The following is an 18,968-nucleotide window of genomic DNA, read 5'->3' on the forward strand; positions in this document are numbered from 1 at the left end:
TATGAACTGGGTCTCCTCTGGGAAGTATGCCTGCTTCTCACTCTTCGTTAGTGATTCAGTAAGGAGGCTTGCTTGTACCGGAGTTAGGTTATGGTTCTTTTTTTTTTTTTTTTTTTTTTTTTTGAGATGGAGTCTCACTCTGTCGCCCAGGCTGGAGTGCAGTGGCGCCATCTCCACTCACTGCAACCTTCACCTCCCGGGTTCAAGTGATTCTCCTGCCTCAGCCTCCCTAGTAGCTGGGACTACAGGCGCGTACCACCACACCCAGCTAACGTTTGTATTTTTAGTAGAGACAGGGTTTCACCATGTTGGCCAGGATGGTCTCGATCTCTTGACCTTGTGATCTGCCCCCCTCGGACTCCCAAAGTGTGGAATTACAGGCGTGAGCCACTGCGCCCGGCCAGGTTATGGTTCTTTAGTTGATTGTGGTGGCCATGCAGGAGAGGAGAGAGGGCACATGTTACAGAACACTTCTAATTCTGATTCAAACATGGGAACAGTGTCCAGAGGCCCTATAGCCTGACCCTTAGATCTCTGAACTCTTCTTCTCTTGCAGTCCAAGCCAGGTCTGCATAGAGGAGGGCTCCTTAACGGGTGCTGATTATTTCTCCAAATCTCTTTTTCTTTTTTTCTTAAAAGAGTTAAAACATAATTCAGCCATTTTTAAAGGGAGTTAATATAGTTTTCCGTACTGTATCACAAAGAACCAGAAAGAGAGAGACAGATCCTGCTGTTCTGAGTTGTTAGAGACCTATTCTTGGCTCGCTGTGGTGGCTCTTGCCTATAATCCCAGCACTTTGGGAGGCTGAGGCAGGAGGATCTTGAGAACCCAGGAGTTCTAGACCAGCCTGGGCAACATAGTGACCCTGTCTCTACAAAAAATAAAGAAAAGGTAGCCAGGCATGTTGGTGTGTGCTGGTAGTCCCAGCTGTTCGGGAGGCTGAGGTGGGAGGATAGCTTGAGCCTGGGAGGTCGAGGCTGCAGTGAGCTGTGATCACACTAGTGCACTCCACCCTGGGCAACAGAGTGAGACCCTGTCTCAAAAAAAAAGAAAAAAAAAGAAACCTGTTATTGAGCTGGTGGGATTTAACCCAAGACAGAGTTTGCAGTGGTCTGTGAATGGTGTATAATGGAAGGAAATGGCAGATAAGATTAAAATAACTGAAAAAGGTCAGTGGACATTGAGAAAGTCAAGGTCTTGTAAGCCAAAGAATAGAGAAGTAGTTTCTCTTTTTAAAATAGAGACGAGGTCTCACTATGTTGCCCAGGTTGGTCTCAAACTCCTGGGCTCAAGCAGTCCTCCACCTTGGCCTCCCAAAATGCTGGGATTATAGACATGAGCCACTGTACCTGGCTGATAAGTAGTTTCTCTAGGAAAGAGAAACCCATGGGAATGTTTTTGAATAAGAGGATAATCAGAATTTTTATTTCTGGAGATTTGTAGGGTGGTGTCACTTAGAAGACCAGGGAATTTGTGGAGCTCTAAGATTGCTTGTAAAAAGGTAAGTGAAGGATTTGGTGACTGGTATGTTAAGCAGTGGGAAGAGTCAAATGTAGTTGCAAGGTTTTCAGCTTGAGTGGCCTGGAAGAAGTAGTAGTGGTGTTTGAAGAAAGAGAAGAACAGGAAAGGGAAATGCTTTGAGGGGAAGGACCAGAGTGCTTTTGATGTTTTGAGTTTCAGGTGGCAGTGGCCTTCATGGAGTTTGTGTTGCACTGGGAAAGATATAATAATATTAAATAAAATACTACATGTAGCATACTCAATGGTGATATGTGCTGAAGAGAAAATAAATAAGGAAAGGAAATATGATTTTGGGGGGTAAGGATTGAGATTTTAAATAGGGTGATGAAAGAAGACCTCATTGAGAGCATGACTTTGGGAAGAAACAAAGGAAGAGAGGAAGCTGTCCTTATGGAGATCTTGGGGAATAACAGTGCGTTCCTAGTGTGCTCAAGGAATAGCAAAGGGGCTGAGGTAGAGAATTGTCAGAGACGAGGTCGGAGGGATCCGGGGTGGGGGTGCAGTCAGGTAGAGCCTTTGCATCATAGGTAGGATTCTGTTTCTGGCTCTGATTGAAGTGGTAAGGCTTAGAGTGGTAGGAGTAGAGAACTGACATATCACTTATGTTTCATAGGCTCACTCTGTTATGTTGGGAATAGACTGAAAGGAGGCAAGGGTAGAAGCAGGGAGACCCCTTACATGGCTATTGCTTACTTCCAGGATGGAGATGATGGAGACTAAACCAGGATGGTGGCAATGAAGGTAGAGCTGACAAGATCAGCTGACAATTGGGATGTGGGTGTGTGTGTGTGTTGCTGTGTGTTTGAGAGAAGGGGAGGTTGAGGTGGGGTGGGGAAGGAAGTCGAATGATTGATTGATAAGGACTGCACAGGGATTTTGGGCTGAGTAATTGGAAGAATGGAGAGAGATTGTTCATTCTTTGGCTGTTAACTAGATAAAAGGTATGTTTGGATTAGCTACCCTAAGCAAACGAAGTTCCCAACAAATACGCCCTTGAAAATGTCTGTAAATATGTCTTTTAAATGATAGTGCCCATAGTTAAATTTTATAATGAAAAGCTTATTGGCAAGCCTTGTCAAGAGCTCCCTGTGGAAATATCAGTTGCTTTTCTTGGCTTCAAGGTGTTTCCTGAACAGTGTATTATCCTTTGTCCCGAGTGTGCCATTAAGGGATTTGAAAGTTTGTTAAAACATGTGTGGCAAGTGAGTGCTGTCATTTAAGCCTAGCCAGGGAAGCCAAGAAATGAAAAGCAGCTCTTTGCTGGACTTCCTGACATGCTTTAGCTCTGAATCCGAGGCTCAGGTAGTGGGGTGGACAGGGCATTATTTCCTGTGCACAAAGTGTCAGTGGACACAGTTCTCAAGCCATTTCAGCAGAAAATGTCTGTGGACATAGGTATATGTGAATCTTTTGGGAAAACTCCATAATACCAAGTTGATAGCAACCCCCTGCCTAAGGAGAATGTAATAGGGTTTATTTGCTGCAACAGAATTTTCCAGTGCTAATATGGACTTGCTCTTTTCATAAGATTTAAAACAGCACTCTTTAATGGTTGTCTTTGAGCTCGAGGAAAGGTTTTTTTCTATATCAGTAAACAGGGAAGCTATGAAATGTTTCATGCTTGGAGTTCGGGTGAGCCAGCATAATGGAAAGGTTACCTGGCACTTTTATTTAGGATTCCATTAGAATTTTTTGGTTACAGGGACTTTTTCTGTTTGCTTTTCAATTTTGAAATACGGTATATTGATTTTAAAAGGAAGGGAAGAAAAACCTAATGCACATCAGTTTTGAAGTGACCAGTTTCTTCTCTAGATCCTGGTAGGTTTGAATTGCTGTTTGCAATTGATCTAACTTACTACACAGCGTAGACGAGATTTCCAGCTTTCTGAGTGACAGATTGCTACTTCACAACTCTGGAAAGATCAGGAAATGTCCCTCTGAGGTGTTGCCAGATCTAGGCTTTCTTTCCTTCATCTGGACATTTGTGACTTTTCTTGCTAAGACACTTGTTTTCAAGTTGGGGAGCAGTTAACTTTATGGTTATATTTGCATTTATATTGAAAACTGGAGTTATAATTTAGATATAAAGGCATAGAATTATTTTAGAAAAATGAATTTATTTCAGTGCCTCCCAATTTTATTCATTTGCATTTATTTATCTTGTATCTCTTACAGTGATAAGTTTCAATTTTGATGAAATAATTGTTGACTATTTCCTGGTTTCCAGACACATTGTGTTAATGGAGGACATTGCTGTATCATGAAGTATCTTATGGACATGCATTTTAATTTAGCTGGCTCTTGCTGCTTAGTATTTATTTCTCACTATTTTTGGCAAATGCTTCTTTTACAGCTGATTCAAGTCTTTCTCATTCTCTTCAGAAGAAGAGAAAAGAGAATCAATATTTACTGAGCACATTCTATGTGCCATGGATCGTGAGAGACTCTCAGAAATATAAAAATGAATGTAATGTGGTTTACTGTCTAGTGGAAGAAAAAATATGCAAACAAATAAATGGAATATAGCCCCATCAAGGAACCTTTTTTTTTTTTTTTTGCTTTTGAGAAAGGATCTCGCTCTGTTACCCAGGTTCACCACGTGAGCAGTGACACAATCACAGCTCATTGCAGCCTTGACTTCCTGGGTCCCAATGATCCTTCCTCCTCAGCCTCCCGAGTAGCTGGGACCACAGGCGCATGTCACCATGCCTGGCTAATTTTTTATTTTTGGTAGAGACGGAGTTTTGCCGTGTTGCCCAGGCTGGTCTTGAATTCTTGAGCTCAAGTGATCTGCCTGCCTCGGATTCCCAAAGTGCTGAGATTACAGCTTGAGCCACCACACCTGGCCGTGGAACCGTATAGTGAAAAGAATGGCTAAGGACTAGCAGTGCTGCAGAGGAAGGCAACAACATTTAGGCAGAGAGAGAGAAGTTAGCAGATAAACATTCACAGAAGAGCTGGGTCTTGAATTTTGATTATTTGCTAGGCCAACAAAAGGTTCAGAGGCATTTCATGCAATGTGTGTCAGGGATGGGAGCTGTATGGGTGAGGTTCACTCTGAATCTCTTTGTTTTCAACTCCTGTGGGTGATTTCCTTCAGTGTCCAGGACTAAGAGAATTGCATTTAGAGTCCTAGACCTGTAGGCACATTACAACTCTGCCATTTAATAGCTGTGAGATTGTGACATGTCTGAAGTCATTTCCTCCTCTGTGAGATGGAGATACTCATTCTCCTGTGCATCACCCAGGGTCATTGGGTGGATCCAATCAGTTAATGTGTATAAAAGCACAGGGACGATTGTGCAATAGAATGTGAAGATTCATAATAAAAACTTCAGTGTTTCTTGTGATTCCCATATCCATAGTTATGTTTAAATTCTCTCTACTTTGCTCACTCCTATTCCTCGTTGAAACCCCATTATTTGAGTCTTCCCCAAGGGCTTTATCCTCAGGTTCTCTTTTCAGTAGACACTTGGCCCTGAGTCACCTTTGCTTAACTGTCAACCCATATTATGGGTAACCCTCTAATCTGATTTCTGTCCTCCAAGACACTTCTAGTCTCCAGACCTACATTTCCAGCTGCCACCTGGATGTTCCTCATCATCTTGCACTTCTCGAGTCATCTGAAGGCTATATTTGTTTCCTTATATGTAACTGCTCCTAATTTTTCTGTTTCTGTTGTCTGAGGTCAGGGCCTTGCAATTATTTTTGACCCTTCCTTCCCCTTCCCCTTGCTTCAGGTTGTTCTTCAGGATGTAAAGGCTCCCAACTGAGTGTACTGTTATTATTAAATCCTTCACTTTACTTAAGCTCCTACCATGTTCCAGGCACCTGTGCTAAGAGTTTTTCATTTATTATCTTAGTTCCCACAATAGTTTTGTGATATTAGACACTCTTGTCCCCATTTTAAAGATAATGAAATTGAGATTCAAAGAAACTGCTTTTCCAAGGTGGCATTGCAGGTAAGTGCAGAGCCATGACTCAAGCCAGTTGTGTTGTCCCTAGAGTTTGTGCTCTGAACCACTCCACTCTGCTTTCACACTTCACTGACTTGACAGTAAAGTCCCAACTCATTAAGTTGGCATTTAGGGCTCTTGACATCTTGATCTTCCTTTCTCACTCTTGTTGTATATTTTCACGATTATTTGCCATTCCTAAAGGAGAATTTGCATTTTCTTATCTCTTTGCTTTTCCATATGTTCTTTCTCAGCTTAGATACCTCTTTTTCATGTGTACCTGTCAGAATCCTGAAGGAGACAGGGCAGTGTAGTGGAATAAGCCAGGGCTCCGGAGTCCAGTGGATCTGCTTTCTGCTTTCCCTCATAGTCCTGGTCTCTTCTACAAAGGGCTGGACCAGTTCACATTCACACTAGATATGTACTGCTGTGTGTTCTTGCTAGCATTTGGTATTATCAGAATTTTTGGGTTTTGCCCATCTGTGGGTTTGTAGTGATATCTCATTGTGGCTTTAATTTGCATTTCTCTGACTAATAAGGCAGAGCACCTTTCCATCTTTATTGCTATGTGGCATCTCTATTTTGTGAAGTATTTTAAGCCTTTTCTTCCATTTTTCTATTGGATTATTTGTCTTTTATTGATCTGTAGTAGTTCTTTATATATTCTGGATATGAGCTCCTCTGTGGCTTGCCTTTTAAAATTTCTTTTATTATATCTTAGAATAAAAAGAAGTTTTAATAGAGTTGAATTTATCATTATTTTTCTTTTGTGGCAGTGCTTTTTATATATATTTAAAACATATTTCCCAACATATTTTCTCACGTTTTCTAAAATTCTGCCAGCTTTTTAGATTACATCTTCCTTAGCTATTTCCCACTCCCAGTATTGCATAGTGTCTCTGACCCGGCAAGTGTTCTTGTCTTTGAAATAGGATGCTACAAGGCATTTTGCCATTCCTCTGCCAACACAAGGCCTGTGTTCCCCTTAAAATGCTGACATCATGCTATACCCGGCCTACTTTTCCAGCAGGGTGTCTCTTCTTCTCCTGTGTCTCTGAACTCAGGATTCTGGGCTTAGTTCTGTTCCTTTAAGTGGAGAGCCTCTCATAGCTGCCCCTCAGTTTCAGCCATCCTTCATGGTTTTTCTGGGTGCCCTCCACCCCTACCCACTGCCCCACCATGGGTCCCGCTGTAGATGCCAGGTTGCTGTTCTCTGTCTTCCGGAGCATAGGGAATCCTGCCTGATGGAGAAAGGCTTACTTTTTCCTTTCAGCACACTGCCATACCACTCTTAGTGCCCAATTTTACCTTCCAAAAAAAAAAAAAAAAAAACAGTAGATAGATTACAGATCTGTCCTTAGTAAAACTAACTTCAGGATGTATCTGACACAAGTTTCTGTGTGTGTGTGTTTGGGAGTTGGGGGTGAGGTCAAATAGATTAAAATAATGTAATGTGCTATTTCTAGAGCATTTTTAGTGGCTGCAAATGCCATTTATTTCTTATCAATACTCCTCAGTTGATATCTGTCTATATTTTCACTGCTTATTTTTATCAGCAGGGTTTTATGTGATGCCCATCCCACCCTGTTCGTGGAAAAAGACTGAGAGTGAAAAAGTTCTTTATGATCCAGTGATTTGATTCTCCCACTAATCTGTTTCTGTCCTGTCCTTCAGAGATTAGACTAAATCTCCAAGGGAGAAATAATCCCATTTGCAGCATGCACTCAGGTAATAAGTGCAGTCAGCTGCCCCACCCTTGCAGGTCTATGGAGAAACCAGAGGAATTTAAAAAGTCCTCAGTTAACCATGTCAGTAATATATCTGCTATCCTCAGGGCCCCTTTTTTCACACTGAGCCCAGAGTTCTCCAAAATATTGGCCAGCCTGAACTGGTATCCTTCAGCACCAGGCCCTTTACTGTACTTTGTTATAGAGTATTTTCTTTTTTTCTTTCTTTTTCTTTCTTTCTTTCTTTCTCTTTCTTTCTCTCTCTCTCTCTTTCTTTCTTTCTTTCTTTCTTTCTTTCTTTCTTTCTTTCTTTCTTTCTTTCTTTCTTTCTTTCTTTTTCTCTTTCTCTTTCTTTCTTTTTTTTTATTTTTTGAGATGGAGTCTAGCTCTGTCACCCAGGCTGGAGTGCAGTGGCATAATCTTGGCTCACTGCAACCTCCACCTCCCGGGTTCAAGTGATTCTCCTGCCTCAGCCTCCTGAGTAGCTGGGACTACAGGCGCGTGCCACTACATCTGGCTAATTTTTGTATTTTTAATAGAGATGGGGTTTTGCCATGTTGGCCAGGCTGGTCTCAAACTCCTGACCTCAGGTCATCCACCCGCCTTGGCCTTCCAAAGTGCTGGGATTATAGGCATGAGCCACCTCGCCCAGCCTAGAGTATTTTCTATCTGCTTGTAGATATGCCCTTCCCCCCCGCCCCGCTCCCCGGGAGGAAGGGTTTACAGCTTTCATCTGATTCTCAGAGGGATCTGCTAACTTTCAAAGTTGAGAACCACTGATTTAGACTTCTTAACTCTTTCAAAGACAACCCCATGGAAGAAAGCCTCTTACTTTACAGAGTCAAGGAAAATTGGGCTACTAGTTTCTAACCCACATACCCTTGTGCTTGAAAACTTTTCTGAAAGCTCTTGCATCTTGATAATCTACTATGTGCATTTTATTGTTCTTCTGCCTGTTTATCCATTTATTCATCAAACATTGAGTACTTAATTATGCAAGTTTCTATAGAATACACAAAAATGTGTAGTATACAGTTAGTGAGCAGATAGCCTTAACAGATGAGATAAATCATATGCCTAGATAACAAGAATGCAGTAAAGAAATTGAGAAGTGCTGAAGAAGAGGTATAGATAAATTGCTTTGGGACTTCAAAGAAAGAGAAATTATTCTTGTCTGGGCAGGCAGGGGGATAGAGAGGAACTGGGAAGATTATGTGGTGGATTTTGGATTATAGAAAATTCATGCTTTTTGGAGTAGGTCTTAAAAGATGGATAGATTTTAGATATGTGGAGATATTAGATACAGTGTGCCATCTCTGGCTGTTTATTTGAAAGACAATTGAGTACTACTGTGTGCCAGGCCTAGCCATGGGCACTTCATGGAGTTTATCAGGGAAGATGGACTCTGAACAAATCATTTCCTAATTAATTGTCATATTTGTTGATTCTGTTAGCATGTATTTCAGTGGCTACTAAATGCTGCTCTCAACTCAGAATACAGCAGTGAATAGAATAGATACCTCTATGTTCATGAAACCTATATTCTAGTTGGGGAAACAGAAAGTAAATAAGGAGATATATACTTTCAGATAGTGGTAAGTGCAAATGAAAATAAAGCTGGATAAGGCCAGGCGCAGTGGCTCACACCTGTAATCCCAGCACTTTGGGAGGCTGAGGCGGGCAGATCACAAGGTCACCAGATCAAGACTATCCTGGCTAACATGGTGAAACCCCGTCTCTACTAAAAATATAAAAAATTAGCTGGGCGTGGTGGCTGGCGGGCACCTGTAGTCCCAGCTACTTGGGAGGCTGAGGCAGGAGAATGGTGTGAACCGGTGAGGCGGAGCTTGCAGTGAGCCGAGATTGCACCACTGCACTCCAGCCTGGGCGACAGAGCAAGACTCTTGTCTCAAAAAAAAAAAAAAAAAAGTAAAGAAAAGAAAGTAAAGCTGGATAAGGGGATAGAGAAATGATAGCAAGGTGGGGCTATTTCAGTTACTGTGATCAGGGAAGTGTCTCTGACAGGCAGATATTTGAGCAGAGACTTCAACAAAACAAGAGGGCAGGCCCTATGAATAGCCAGGCAGAGAGCTTTCCAGATAGAAGGACAGCAAGTGAAAAAGCCCTAAGATGGAAGGTTGTAGTATTCTAGGAACAGCAAGAAAGTCTCTGGAGTTGGAGGGTCATTTGCAAAAGAAGAAACTGTAGAACATGAGGATAGAAAAATGTCTCGATAAGGCCTTGTAGCACGGCAATGGAAGGAGGTTGGAAAGCTGTTGGGAGAATGACATGATCTGATTTGTGTTTTAAAAGAAACGCTCTAACTTTATTGGTCCAAAATGGAAATAAAGAGACCAATTATTGCATTAATTCAGCGTGGCAATAAAGGTTGTTTGGGTTTATGTAGTAACAGTGGAAATGGCAAGAAGATCCATTTAAAGGAAAGGCCACTGGGCTCTTCTGATGGATTGAATGTGGGGAATGAGAGGGAGAGGGTCAAGGGTAGTGCTGCGGTTTAGGGCTGGAGGAACTGGATGGAAGGTGATGTTATCTGCTGAGAGAGTGTGCTGGGTGAGGAGCAGGTTCTAGTGGGGATCAAGGGTTCTCTTGTTTGAGATGTCATCTGGGCAATTGAATATAAGTCTGAAGATGGGAAAGATTGAGCTAGGCACTTAACTTTGGGAGTTAATAGCATGTAGAGGGAGATTTAAAGCCAAAAGACTGCATGAAATCACCTAAGAAGTGAGTATGGATGGATCCATCATTTCATCCCTGAATACTTCAGGTATCTCCAAAAGTTAGAGATTTTTGAAAAACAGTCATAACGAATTAATGATATTCATTGTCTAATCACTATTTACATTTCTCAGATTTTTGTCTCTCCTCCTTTTTTCCCCTTTCTTTTCTTCTTTAAAAATACAGAGCTGGGCATGGTGGCTCAAACCTGTAATTTCAGCACTTTGGGAGGCTAAGGTGGGTGGATTGCTTGAGCTCAGGAGTTCGAGACCAGCCTGGGCAACATGACAAAACCCCATCTCTACAAAAAATACAAAAATTAGCCAGGTATGGTGGTGTGTGCCTGTAGTCCCAACTACTTGGGAGGCTGAAGTGAGAGGATCTCTTGAGCCTGGGAGGTGGAGGTTGCAGTGAGCCAAGGTGGTGCCGCTGCACTCAAGCGTAGGTAACAAAGTGCAGCTCTGTCTCAAAAAAAAAAAAAAAAAAAAAAAAAAATACAGTTGGTTGGTTAGAATCAGGATTAAAATAAAACCTACAAAATTGCCTTTTGTTGATATGTAACAAATATTTTAATCTATAGGCTTACCCTTTTTTCTTGCAATTTATTTGTTGGCAAAACTGGGTTATTTGTTCTACAAAATTTCTCAAATTCTGAATGTGATTGAGTGTGCATGGTAATGTTGTTTAACATGTTCCTGTGTTCCATTTCCTATATTGGATCAGGTTTAATTTTGGGGAAAAAAATACTTCGTAGGTGGTGATGTGTACTTCCTGATACAGTGAATCAGGAAGCACTTTGGTTCTTTCTCTTTTTACAATATGCATATGTATCAGTGGGTTCAGGTATTGCCTCTCTGGTCCATCCATTATAAAACTCTGGTCCACCCATTATAAAACATCCATCCATTATTATTACCTCTCTGGTCCACCCATTATAAAACGTTCATACGTTATAAAACTCCCTCTCCATCAGCTTACAACTTACTGGTTTTAGCAACCATTGATGACCATTACCTGAATCCATTATTCAGTAGGGATGGCAAAATGGCGATACCGAAAGCCTTTTTTTTTTCCTTTCTTAATTTAATTAGCTGAAACACTTGTATAAAGAAAAACTTTACCTCATCAATTACTTGGTTACCTTGAGGTACAGTTTGTACAGGCCAGGTAGAATAAATGTGTAGAATTCTCCATAGTTGACCAGAGAAGCCCCTTTATGATACTTCCTGCGTCCTTTAGACAAGACACTAGTAGCCATTGATAGCTTTCTTGTTTTCCCAGTATGGCAGGAGGTTCCAGGGTTGTCTTGTCCATTTCCTGCTCTGGATTTGAATTAGCCATTTCTCTAAGGAGTCCCACACCTTTACTTTTTTTGTTTGTTTTGAGACGGAGTCTTGCTCTGTCGCCTAGGCTGAAGTGCAGTGGTGCAGTCTTGGCTCACTGCAACTTTTGCCTCCGGGTTCAAGTTATTCTCCTGCCTCAGCCTCCCCAAGTAGCTGGGACTACAAGCACATGCCACCATGCCTGGCTAATTTTTGTATTTTTGGTAGAGACAGGGTTTCGCCATGTTGGCCAGGCTGGTCTCGAACTCCTGACCTCAGATGATCTGCCCACCTTGTCCTCCCGAAGTGCTGGGATTGCAAGCATGAGCCACTGTGCCCGGCCTCACATCCTTACTTTTAACCAGTATGCAATATGGGATGGTTAGAGAGTACACAGGTTTTGAGTCCTGTGATCTCATAATGATCTTTTTCCCCCATACCTTTTGTTCTTTTCTTATGTGTTTTAGGATAATAACATAGAATAAAATGCTTTAAAGAAGTAACACATTAATTTATATTTTAATTGCACAGTTTTGAATGACTTAATTTATTAAGTCCTATTACCTCAGGAGTCTCCAGCCCCTGGGCCATGGACTGGTACTGGTCTGTGGCCTGTTAGGAACTGGACCACACAGCAGGAGGTGAGCAGTGGGCAAGTGAGCATTACCGCTTGAGCCCCGCCTCCTGTCAGATCAGCAGGGGCATTAGATTCTCGTAGGAGCATGAACTCTACTATGAACTGTGCATGCAAGAGATCTAGGTTGCATGCTCCTTATAAGAATCTAATGCTTGATGGTCTGAGATGGAGCAGTTTCATCCCGTAACAGCCCCCTACTTCTGGTCTGTGGAAAAATTATCTTCCACAAAACCAGTCCCTGGCACTGAAAAGGTTGGAGACTGCTGCCTTGTAGCATTTTTTGGTTTAGTAACTCAAAAGTGAATTTAGTCCCTACAACACTAATTCTTCAGTATAAACCATGAAGATTATCACAAAGTCAGACGTAGGTTAGTTTTTGAATATGCTCTACAGTTAAGCTTGCTGTACTCTGGTTGTTGCTTTCCACTGATCTTCTGTATTAGTCCATTTTCATAATGTTGATAAAGACATACCCAGGACTAGGCAATTTACAAAATAAAGAGGTTAATGGATTCACATTTCCACGTGGCTGGGGAGGCCTTCCAGTCGTGGCAGAAGGTGAAAGGCACGTTTCACATGGCGGCCTACAAAGGAAGAGGACTTGTTCAGGGAAACTCCCCTTTAGAAAACCATCAGATCATGTGAGACTTATTCACTATCATGAGAACAGCACAGGAAAGACCCACCCCCCCATGATTCAATTACCTCCCACCTGGTCCCTCCCATGACACATTGGAATTGTGGGAGCTACAATTCAAGATGAGATTTGGGTGGGGGCACAGCCAAACCATGTCGCCTTCTCTTCCCATTCTCTTCTTAAACTTCGTATGCATGAGCCAAAGCATAAATTATTAAGTAAGTAGGCAGGCAGAATCACGCTGACTACAATTTATACCCCCCCACACACATATACATACATGCAGAGAAAGACCTTTCACTGTGAGAAAGTTCAACCTGCAGATTGTATAACAAAGTCAGAATTCTGGTACCTGTGATATTTCTCCGTGGTTGGTGGGAACCAAATCCTTTGTGGAACCACTAGTGGCAGAAATAAATACAAAATAGAACCTAAAGGCCTGAGCTCTTTGCATAATGTCTTCTTCTTCTTTTTTTTTTTTTTTGAGACAGAGTCTCACTCTGTTGCCCAGGCTGGAGTGCAGCGGCGTGATCTCAGCTCACTGCAACCTCTGCCCCCTGGGCTCAAGTGATTCTCTTGCCTCAGCCTCCTGAGTAGCTGGGATTACACACGTGTGCCACCACACCCAGCTAATTTTTGTATTTTTAGTAGAGACAGGGTTTCACCATGTTGGCCAGGCTGGTCTTGAACTCCTGACTGCAAGTGATCTGCCTGCATTGTCCTTCCAAAGTGCTGGGATTACAGGTGTGAGCCACCACGCCAGGCCCATAATGTCTTTCCAGGAGACTACCTTTTACCTGCTAGACCAACTGCAGCATGACAGTTGCTTTCTTGCCCAGAACTTCTCTCTCTGAGATAAAGTATGTATGGGGATGATACAGGAAAAACCATTAAACCCGAGATTGTATATAGCCACCATGCTTTAGACATAGGGTATACACCTGTGCCTTCTGCCTGTGCTTAGGCTGCTCTGACAGTACCCAAGGTTGTATTAGTTCTTTGAGGATGGTCAGGGGCAGATGTTCCTAAATATTTCTGAATTTGCCAGGCATATTTAAGGAAATTGAATGAATTTGTTGATTTGAGTGATATCGGATTCTTTTTCTGCTGTAACTTGTCAGTAAATTTTCTTATTTTTGGATGATCTTCTTTGGGTCAGTTATGAAAACAAGGCTTATGTGGTAAAGCAGAAGTGCAGATGGGAGAGCTGGTTTTTTAATTGTACAGGCTGTGTATTCCTTATCCAGAATAAGGAATTCTTATCCAAAATAAGGTCCTTTTTGGGACCAGAAGTGTTTTTTTGGGTTTGGGATGTTTTTCAGATTTTGGAATATTTACATTATACCAGATGAGCATCCTAAATCCTAAAATCTGAAATCTGAAATGCTTCACTGAGCATATCTTTTGATTGTCATGTTGATGCTCAAAAAGTTTCAGATTCCAGACCATTTTGGATTTTCAGATTAGGGATGTTCAACCTGTGTATCAGTGCCCTAGCTGTAGCTTCACTCACATGAGCTCTTGCAGGAAGGGCCCTGCGGGAATCTTTTTGGAGATTGCTGGCCTGGCCAGTAGAACTTTTTTGTAGTATTAAAGAGAGGGAGATATGTCTGTTTCTAACTTCCCATTGACAGATGAATGGACAAATGAATGTATGAATCTGACATGAGTCAAAACAAGCAAAAAAGAAAATTTTATTAAATGTACTCAGGGACTGGGAACCAAGTTTTTAAAAAAGTTTGCTCAAAAGTTTTGAGCACAGTTTTGCTCAAAAAAAAAAATAAAGCATTGTTTACAAGTTTTTCTATTACTATATTTTTATGGAGTCAATTTTTACAAACTGAGGATATATTCTTACCTTTATTCTGATCGTTAATATCTTTGTAATATTTTACTTTGGTTTTCTGAGTCGATATTATAATATTAATTGTCTAGGAATGGTTATGTTAATTGAACCTACTGTATTAAAATGCTTTAGGAAAGATATAATAACTTTTTCTCTCTTGTATAAGGTGAAGATCTTTCACTAAGCATGATCTTTGTGTTACTTTTAATTAGAACATTAGACCTATCAAATATAAACATGGTGAAACTGCTAGAGCTCTCTTACTTCATCCAGGTCTCTGCTCAAATGCTGCTTCCTCTAAGCAGTATTTCCTAATCACCCTACTGATAAACTAGGCACACCCTCTCCATTATTCTCTCATTTACTTAACCAGCTTTCTCATTCTTTCAATATATTTAATTGCGCTTCTCACTAGTCGACTTTCGATTGTGTTCACTGTTCTGCCCTTGGCACCTAGAACAGTTTCTGGCACCATGAAAGGGACTCCATAATGACTTGTTGAATGAGTAAATTGTTCATCATTTGTCACCCCACTAGGATGTAGGACTCATGACGGTGCCTGGCACGAGGTGGGCATTCCAACATTTGTTTGAAAGAATAAAAGGAATGTTTACAAGTAGTGATCAAATTCATTTTTTATATTTATGTATATACAGGTGATCATTTAAGTTTTAATTATATGTTTAAATTGAACATAGGTATTTATCATATAGAAATAGATTATTAAAAAGGATGCAGTATTCAAGTAACATCCAAGAACCTACAAAATCTGCTGCTTTTTTGCTAATGTGGATGGGCAGATTTACATGTAGGGTCACAATTTTTTTCAGTGACTCAGTAACACCTGGTGTATTTTAATATAGTGTCCATAGACATCAGAGTGCTGTATGTGACAAACTCATAAAATGGATTAGTATCTGGATTGGTTTTTTATTTTATTTTATTTTATTTTTTTTAGAGCTAGAATATCCCTTTGTTGCCCAGGCTGGAGTGCTGTGGCGTGATCATAGCTTACTGTAACTCCTAACTCCTAGGCTCAAGTAATCTTCCCACTTCAGCCTCCCAAGTAGCTAGGACTACAGGCGCCCTGTCCCCCAACTATGCCTGGTTGATTTTTAAATTTTTTTTAGAGGCAAGGTCTCAATATGTTGCCCAGGCCGGTCTTAAACTCCTCCTGCCTTGGCCTCCCATAGCTCTGAGATTACAGGTGTGAGTCACTGCGCCTGGCCTGGATTTTTTTCCTCTACTTGCTTCATTAGTATTGTAGTGTAAATGTCCATCAGTGTGTGTGCGCTTTATACGTATATACGTATATATACACACGTATAGACGTGTATACGTATATATACACACGTATAGACGTGTATATGTATATATACACACGTATAGACGTGTATATGTATATATACACACGTATAGACGTGTATACGTGTATATACATATACGTATATATGTATACATATATACATATGTGCATATGCATATGTATATATACATATGTATATATACGTGTATATGTATATGTGTATATATACACATACATGCAGAGAAAGACCTTTCACTGTGAGAAAGTTCAGCCTGCAGATTGTATAACAAAGTCAGAATTCTGGTACCTATGATATTTTCTCCATGGTTGATGGGAACCAAATCCTTTGTGGAACCATTAGTGGCAGAAATAAATACATAATAGAAACTAAAGGCCTGAGCCTTTAAATATATATATATATATATATATATATTTTTTTTTTTTTTTTTTTTTTTTTTGAGACAGAGTCTCGCTCTGTCACCCAGACTGGATGGAGTGCAGTGGCGCCATCTCGGCTCGCTGCAAGCTCCGCCTCCTGGGTTCACACCATTCTCCTGCCTCAGCCTCCCAAGTAGCTGGGACTACAGGCACCCGCCACAACTCCTGGCTAATTTTTTTATATTTTTAGTAGAGACAGGGTTTCACCGTGTTAGCCAGGATGGTCTCAATCTCCTGACCTCATGATCCGCCAGCCTCAGCCTCCCAAAAGTGCTGGGATTACAGGCTTGAGCCACCGCGCCCGGCCAATAAAGCTTTATATTTTTATAAGAACATTTTATAAACTCTTGTTCACACTTAATTTTGTTTTTTTTCCACTTCATCTTGTATTCTTGTGGTTTCCTTGGTTTCCTTTAGGAACACTGTGGCATACTTTGTTGAGTTCTTTTATCATTCCCTAACTTACTAATTGTTCCTATATGGTGAGGATTTATGAAGCAGCATGGTACTACTTCTGGTATTCAGGGCCTTTGGGGAGAGGGGATGAAAATGTAGATCAGAAATATGAGAAGTGGATAAGGCATTAATTTGGGGCATCCTGAAGAGCTGAGTGTCAGCCTGGCTTTGCTGGATTGATTATGTGCATTAGGTGGTCTGTGCTTCTGGAAAATAAAGATCCTTTTTTGAACTACATGATTAGTGTCCAATACCGTTAGCTTCTGAATATGCAGTTTCTTCCTTAGAAAAGAAAAATCTGCTCTTTTTTTTTTTTTTCCTTTCTCAGTGATTTAGCAGAATTTTTCTGTTTTCTTTAGGTAGTTAAACCAGAGAGCAATGACAAAGAAACAGAAGCTGCATATGAATCAGATATCCCCGAGGAGCTCTGTGGACACCATCTCCTGCAACAGTCCCTGAAAAGCTATAATGACAGTCCTGATGTCATTGTAGAGGCTCAGTTTGATGGCAGCGACTCAGAAGATGGACATGGCATCACACAAAATGTGCTGGTTGATGGTGTTAAGAAACTCTCAGTTTGTGTTTCTGAGAAAGGTGAGTACTAGACTATTGTCTTACTTTTTTTTAAAGTATACTGATTAAGTATTGGAATTCCCTCTCTGCTGCAGAGTAAATAACACAATGCCATTGATATAGTCCTAATTTTTGACCTGTGGCAGCTTTCAGAAAAGGGGGATCTTTGACAGGTTTAGCTGCTGGTTATGAAAGAGGGGATGAAAGTGCTTCCAGCGGTTTGTGTGGGCAGTAGTTGCAGTTGCCACATTCCTAATAGGCTTGAGCTGTGTTGCTGGTTAACGTTGACATCTCTTGCGATAGGCGCAATCCTGTGGATGATGTGAACACAATTAAACTGGTATGTAAAATTCATATGAAAAATCACTTTATTTTACTCTCAGTTTTACTTTAAATATCTTTTAGAAGTATTTTTGTCTGCTGGGCGCAGTGGCTCATGCCTGTAATCCCAGCACTTTGGGAGGCCGAGGCGGGCGGATCACAAGGTCAGGAGATCGAGACCATCCTGGCTAACACGGTGAAACCCTGTCTCTACTAAAAATGCAAAAAAAATAGCCAGGCGTGGGCCGGGCGCGGTGGCTCACGCCTGTAATCCCAGCACTTTGGGAGGCCGAGGTGGGCGGATCACGAGGTCAGGAGATCAAGACCATCCTGGCTAACACGTTGAAAGCCCGTCTCTACTAAAAATACAAAAAAAAAAAAAAAAATAGCTGGGAGTTGTGGCGGGAACCTGTAGTCCCAGCTACTCGGGAGGCTGAGGCAGGAGAATGGCATGAACCTGGGTGGTGGAGCTTGCGGTGAGCCTAGATTGTGCCACTGCACTCCAGCCTGGGTGACAGAGTGAGACTCCGTCTCAAAAAAAAAAAAAAAAAGTTTTTTTTGTCATTTCTGGTGGGCATGGATCACCCCAAATTTTATAAACAAATAGCCTTAGAAAGTATTTTGATTCTAAGCCTTTTAAAAAGCCAGTTTTGTTTTCTCTGATTGAAATCTAAGCCATGGGCCCTCTGGATGCAGAAAAAAAGCAGTTGTAAACACATGAGAGCTGTGACCACGGACCCTACCTGACCACACTTGAAGAGACTTAAGGAAAATATTAAGTACAATTTGAATATTTCAAGTTAGAGATTTTGAAGAAATTCTACATAGAAGGAGTATATTTTCTAGCCAAATCGAATTTTATGTATACTATTAATGGAAACCGACCAACTCTGACCTGGCCAGGCTGACTAGATAATGAGCTTTGTTATCAAGAAGAAGTTTCTGGCACAGTTCCCATGAAAGGCTAGGAGAAATGCCAGAAGATTTCTAAAGGAGGATGTTCAGCAGACAACTCGTTTAGGGACTGGTGAGCATATGTCCTCCCAGCGTAAAGAAAGCCGAAGGTATTTTCAGGACATGACTAGAGAAGGATGACTGCTTTTCTCCACTGCTGAGGAGGTAGTGATCTGTGAAAGAAAGCATTTTTTGAAAGCATGTGTCCTTTTTGGTGCCAAGTACTCATTCAGAATGACTTTCCAACTTTGAAATTCTTCTTGACTGAAGAGGCTACTACTTCCTGTGTCAGGTACTGCTATGGGCCCCACCAGGTATCACTGCCTTCAGGGTACCCAGGTTCCTTTTGTTTGGGGACATGTTTAGGTAACTAGTGGTTTCCCTGTTTAGAGCTCAGCCAGTTCCTTTTGGATGCTATTCCTTGACATTTTATTCTTGCGATTTTTCTACTTTCTTTTCTTTAAAAATAGTCGAATACTGTGACATTCCTCTTAAAGTAAATGTGTATTATCGTAATCACATCAGTACTATGAGTCA

The 18,968-nt window shown here is 41.2% G+C and overlaps 1 protein-coding gene across 4 annotated transcripts in view; it reads left to right on the forward strand.

The window, feature by feature from the left end:
* DIS3L2 (DIS3 like 3'-5' exoribonuclease 2) overlaps nucleotides 1-18,968 on the forward strand; it is a 368,917-nt gene that overhangs the window by 112,435 nt on the left and 237,514 nt on the right. For all 4 annotated transcript variants that reach the window (XR_010109551.1, XM_063595621.1, XM_003821873.5 and 1 more), the window contains exon 6: nucleotides 16,943-17,177. Coding sequence is in view for 3 of the 4 variants with exons in the window: in XM_063595621.1 (XP_063451691.1) it covers nucleotides 16,943-17,177 (235 nt within the window). In the remaining variant the exon portion in view is untranslated. The remainder of the gene's footprint in view (nucleotides 1-16,942; nucleotides 17,178-18,968) is intronic.

This window comes from Pan paniscus, chromosome 13, assembly GCF_029289425.2.
Source record: "Pan paniscus chromosome 13, NHGRI_mPanPan1-v2.0_pri, whole genome shotgun sequence".
Taxonomy (NCBI): Eukaryota; Metazoa; Chordata; class Mammalia; order Primates; family Hominidae; genus Pan; species Pan paniscus.